The 5,922-nt window shown below is 41.1% G+C and overlaps 1 protein-coding gene across 1 annotated transcript in view; it reads left to right on the top strand.

Moving 5' to 3' along the window:
- LOC104161504 (beta-adrenergic receptor kinase 2) overlaps positions 1-5,128 on the top strand; it is a 65,536-nt gene extending 60,408 nt beyond the window's left edge. Inside the window, exons 18-21 of the mRNA XM_009699972.1 lie at positions 2,386-2,548; positions 3,207-3,343; positions 4,281-4,394; positions 4,967-5,128. Of these exons, the coding sequence (XP_009698274.1) occupies positions 2,386-2,548; positions 3,207-3,343; positions 4,281-4,394; positions 4,967-5,128 (576 nt within the window). The remainder of the gene's footprint in view (positions 1-2,385; positions 2,549-3,206; positions 3,344-4,280; positions 4,395-4,966) is intronic.
- Positions 5,129-5,922: the final 794 nt, after the last annotated feature.

Raw genomic sequence — 5,922 nt, 5'->3', positions numbered from 1 at the left:
GTCTTGGAGCGACCTGGTCTGGTGGGAGGTGTCCCTGCCCATGGCAGGGGGGTTGGAACAAGGTGAGCTTTAAGGTCCCGTCCAACCAGACCATCCTATGGTTCTCTGATTCTAACTGAAACTTAATTTAATAGTGTTACCTCATGGGCAGAGAGTGCAGTGGAAAACTCTTAAAAATGACAAACTGTATAGTAATGGTAGCAACTTTATAAGTTAGAAAAGTGATAAAAGAAACTTTCAGGTTCTGGTATTATCCAAAATCAAAATGAAACAATGAGAAGTTCAAGCTGCTGGCCCATCTCTGACTTGCATGTAGGTGGTGTGACATAGCCTGTGTATTCATCCCCTCCGCTGAAGCTTCCTTGGCACTTTGGGACAGTAGGTGAATCAGTGCTTGTCTTGGGTCCATCCCATTCATTATTTTTATCATACATTTCTTCAGTATCTCAAACTTTATTCTGGTTATTATAGAAGTGAGTCAGGAGAGAAACTAATTGCTCTAAACTTTATAAGCAAAAAAAAAGTGTTCAGTACTCACTGTACCTGAAAAGGAACTTGTCTGTCAGTGTCACCTGCTGTAATTGCCGAAGTTGGCACAGAAAAGATTTTACATGTTTAAAGAGAAATGCAGAGAACCCAAGATGTTCTTTATCCCAGAAAACTCCACATCTTCAGTGTCAGTATAACAGGATTCCAGTTTCCTGCAATTCTGGAATGCCATAATTTGGAGGAACATTTTGCAAGGAGAAACCAGGTGGTCTTTTTATTTATGGAGGGGATTAGATATTCTCAGCAAGGCCTGTAAATTGTATAGCCAGGTCACTTCCATGTAATCCTTGTTCAGGCTGCTTATAAGATAAATTTATTCTTAGTCATGAGTCAGTGAGGGATATCATGTGCAGCAGCTTCTTTGCTCTGCGTTCTCACTGGGATGTCACAGTCTTTTAGAAGGGACTGAATAATTCGTGCCTCTGAGTCAGCTGCAGTCGGAGCTTCCATTAAGGTATCAGGAGCTGTCTCTGCCCGTGAGGACGCCAGTTTCGAGTGCCTTGCTCTCCTCCGTTGCCCCTGCGGATTATATTTATACTGCAGAGTGTCCTGTGACACCAAGAACAACACGTGTTCTTTGAGGTTACAAACTGGAAAAGCCAACAGCGGATGCCCGTGGCTTTCCCCTCTTACTCGGATGCCGTACGGATTCCCTGTGAACCGTTTGCACAGAACTGCAGAGAAGTCGTCTGCCTTCAGATCCAGCCTGTGTTTTCCTGCTGTGATACAGCTGTGGATCTCTGAAAAGGAGGAGAATCTCTCTTCTGGGAGTGTCTAACCTGGCTGCAGAAGGAGAATTAAGCAAGGCATTCTTCTCCTGCTCCTGCAACTGCTGTGTGCTGCAGCAGCGGCTGGAGTCGCTGGGTTTGCTCCGAGCCGCGGTGTGCGTGCATGCCCTTCGGTCGGGATCTGCCTTCCCCGGCACTCTGCTGCGGCAAGGGCTGGACCCAGCCCTGCCGGCTGTTGGGACAGTGCGGTCTAGTGGGCTTGCTGCGCTCGGAGCATGGCCAAGGATGCTTCTTAGTCTTGCTCGCTGAAGGAAAGGTCTGGTTTCTCTACTGATTGACAGAAATTGAAGCAACTGAGGAGTGGCTGTAGAGAGTTTAACCTGATCCCCAGTTGAAAACCTTTGATAATTTTATAGGGGAACACATGGATCGCTTTTTGTACTGCATCAAAGTGCCTTATGGCTAAGCCCAGAATATGGCTGTGTCAAGCAACAAAAAGTCCTCCCTGAAGATTCAGTAATTTTAGTTTCCTTCAGTGCAGTTCAATTCAAGTACTGTAGTTAAGGATTAGGAGAGAAAAGAACCTACATAACAGGAAAATGGAGATCTGCACCATGCACTGCTGACCTTTGAAGCTTAATTATTAAGAACGTAAAATCAAGCTGTGGAAGCATGGAAGGCATTGTTGTGTAAAAGGTCTCTTTTCATTTATTCATGGAATTTTTGTGCTGAGAAAGTTTTTATCACAATTAGACATTTTGTTAACAGTGATTGTGCAACAAAGTTAAGAATATCGCTGCTTACATTTAAGCAATTATTTAATAATAAAGTCTGGAGAACATTACGGGACAATGTTGAGTAAGGCTTTTGGAGCTATCAAATTAAACAAGTTTTGAATAGGTGGCCTGTTCTCTGTATATAAATTAATATCTTTGCTTAAATTAGTGTCTGTGTTTTCTCTTGTTTGCACCTTTTTCTTCTGGTAAGGTTAGAGTTCAATACATCTTTAAAAATAATACTGTCATATGGGTAACTATTAACTGTTGGGGATGAGAATAGTAAAAAGTTATTAAAATGTTGGGTTTTTGTGTTGTTTTTCTCTTGCAAGTTGCTTGATAGCGACCAGGAATTATATAAGAACTTCCCTCTGGTAATATCGGAGCGTTGGCAGCAAGAAGTAGCAGAAACTGTTTATGATGCAGTAAATGCAGACACAGATAAAATTGAGGCCAGAAAAAGGGCTAAAAATAAGCAGCTTGGCCACGAGGAAGGTAATCTGTCAAATACACTTCTCTCCATCTTTTGCTGCTAGGTAGTAATTCATGTGTTTGAAGTTTCACACTGCAGACTCTCATATTACTGTCATTCACCAGTAATTGTTAGAATTCATTTAGTCAGTATCGTGTTTCTCAAGACGTTTCTTAATGTTTTGAAATGCTGTGTGATGACATAATGTTTTGGAAAAATCTTTTGTACTCTCTTTTCAAGATTATCCCGTACAGCCTTTCATCGTTTTTGTTTATGGTGTATGCTCAGAAAAGAGTATGTGGGCTTTGATTTCATGACAAAGACGTTAAGACAGAGAACAGGAGGTCCTTTACAGCAAACTTCACTTGTTTGCATGAGGATGTTGCATCACAAACTCTGATCTTTGGATAGCAATATACAATTCTTTTAACAGTTAATAAGATACTTTTTTAAGAACCAAATTCCGTTCTTGGTTACTCCACTGCAGCCGCATCAGCACATGTAATTAGGGCAGAATTGGCTCGGTGTGTGCCTGTGCACATAGAAGCACTATTGCAAGGCTGGTGAGGGCACATTGAGTCACATCATGTTTGGGGCTGTGTCCTTTCTCAACGTAGCACATTTGCAGAATGCTTTTAGACTGGACCTTCTTTTGCATACTAATGTTTCCTCTCGTTATAGATTATGCACTTGGGAAGGATTGTATTATGCATGGATACATGCTGAAATTGGGGAACCCATTCCTGACTCAGTGGCAACGTCGTTACTTTTACCTCTTCCCGAACCGACTTGAATGGCGAGGAGAAGGAGAGTCACGGGTAAGTGAGGCTACTCGAGAGAGCAGCGGCTTCCAAGGGTGTGAGGCAAATCTGAGAAGTCCTACTCAGGCATACCTCCCATGGAAGTAGAATTTTGTCCGAGTAAATGACCGGTGGATTTGAGTAGCTTATCTTGAGTATCACTTTAGTTAATGGGTAGCTACGCTGCACTGAGAAAACATAAAGTTGACTTGAGGAACGTGTTTACTTTGTTTTGTTATGCTTTTAAAGGAATTTGGTAGTTCATGGTGTTGTTTTTCATTTAGGACCTCTGGACTATTTATACAAAAAAACATAAACTGGTAAGGTCATAAATGCTATAGCATTTTCTTTGAAATTAAATGCTATAGCAACTTTAGTTTATTCTAGCTGTGATCATGTGCTAGGCAGATCATTTGTATATTTAGTTAAGTAAGGTTTTGGAATTTGAAAACACTGTTGTACTCTTACAGTCTTTTTTTGTCTGCAAATGTTGTGTTTGTTTTCTTCTTTGTAAGTATATAGTGCTTAAATATTCCCTTTCAGCTCTTGAAAATAGTCAGTAAGATTGTCCTTTTTTTTTTTTTTTTTAACAGCAGTAATACTTGGAAAATATATAAAATTATATGCAACTCTCTTGAGGGAAAATAGTGAATATTGTGTTTGTAGACGCACCTATTTGTAGATTCTTATTTCATGCTGTCATTAGTGGCTTTTTTAGCTTGTATTTCGTTGTCTCTGTTGAAGCAGCCAAGCCCCTTGCTAAATCTCTCGCTTACCTTATAATCTATCTTTAGTTCATGACCCAGTCGTCAGAAATAAAGAAATGTTTGTGTAATGACTGTTAATGTTCATAACTTGATTTATGTGGGTAGTCCAGAAAAATTAGATAGTGGCTTTATTTGATGGACAACAGTTCTTTTCGAATCCTCTCTCTGCTTTTTTGCAAATGCTACAGCAAAACCTACTGACAATGGAACAAATAGTATCTGTTGAAGAAACACAAATTAAAGATAAGAAATGCATCTTACTGAGAATTAAAGGAGGAAAACAGTTTGTCCTACAGTGTGAGGTGAGACACTTGGTTTTCAAGAACTGTTAATCAGATTGTTTTGCATATGATAGAACAATTGAAAAGTTTTTCAGGTCCTCTGGTTGTGTATTAACTAAGGGCACTTTATGAAGCAAAGCTGAACCTAAGCAAAACTGGGAAGTTTTTATCATGCTCAAATTTTGAAAGCAGGAAACCTGCAGCTGTGCCAGCTTCTGTCATGGATTTCAATGGTATTTGGGCCAAAATGAGTTCAGTTTAATAAAGAGCTAAAAACTTCACAACTTCTCAGCCTACGTGGGCTTTGAAGGCCTTGTTGGCACCTGTCTCGCTGCGGTTAGCTGATGGTGGCTGATGTGTTTGTGAGGGAGGAAGTACACAAGTCCTCAAAACGTTTTGACTGGCTGTAGTTGCCACTGCCTTGCCTGGCTTCAGCAGGGTGATGGAGAAGCAAAGGGCTGCACGTTTTCAATATCCAAAGTTACTCATTCCTTTGGAAAATTAAAATAAGTTGCTTAAAGTGCTATCTAAGAGAGAAGACGCTATTGGCAGTTTTGCTATGAAGTGCCAAACTACTTCTGTATCTCTTTCAGAGTGACCCAGAATTTGTTCAGTGGAAAAAAGAGCTGACAGAAGCTTTTACTGAGGCACAGAGGTTGCTGCGTCGGGCTCCAAAGTTTCTCAATAAATCTCGCTCAACAGTTGTAGAGCTTTCAAAACCACCGCTCAGCCACAGGAATAGCAATGGTCTGTAGGAGAAACAGAAAACGAAGTTCACTTAGGGAAAGCTACTTCGTGAACATGCCGAGTTTCACAGAATCCTTATGAATTACTTTGTGCAATCCTGGACGCGGGATGTGCTTAGAAGTGGAAGAATTAGATGTTTACAGCGTGGGATAATGTCAGAACTCTGTCTCTGAAGGTTGTGAAGACTGGAACAATGGCAAGTGAATTCATGCTCCTAGCAGCGGTGGAAACTCTCAAGCGTAGAGGCTGTGTATTGCTCCCATGCATTCCCGCACCCTGGCGGTGTCTAAAACGTGGTCCGTTACTCTAGAACTACTGATGGAAGGAAAATACTGTTTTCTCTGCAATACCCTTCTTTGGGGCCTACCAAGCCTGGAGACTGAAACGGTTACTGCTGGCTCGGGTGACACTCGTGTGTGCGATACCGACAAACCCCTCGACTGTGGAAGGAGCTGCAGACTTGCCATGTTGGATAACCTTTAATCTGTCGTTGTTGCCATGTTCTTTCCGACCATTACTGCTGACTTTATAATAACCTTTCTCCATACTGCTGATGATCAACAGTGTGACTCTTACGCACTTCAAAGTACTGAGTTCTAACTGTCCTGTGGTTTAAATGTTATTGCTACTTCATGGAAACATTGAACTCAAATTATTCACTTGGTTTGTTGTACTCACTAATAGTAGCTACCACCGTTTTGCTTCTTCTACGTATATGCAGTACTATAACTGACACAATAGAGTAATAATTGGTGAAGAGGAATTTATGGTAGCTTCATCTAGTGCTCTGTTGTATAAATTG

This window comes from Cariama cristata, unplaced genomic scaffold (genome assembly GCF_000690535.1).
Source record: "Cariama cristata isolate BGI_N322 unplaced genomic scaffold, ASM69053v1 scaffold12365, whole genome shotgun sequence".
Taxonomy (NCBI): Eukaryota; Metazoa; Chordata; class Aves; order Cariamiformes; family Cariamidae; genus Cariama; species Cariama cristata.
Note: the sequence above shows the minus strand (reverse complement) of the source record. Positions and strands in the feature narration are given on the sequence as shown.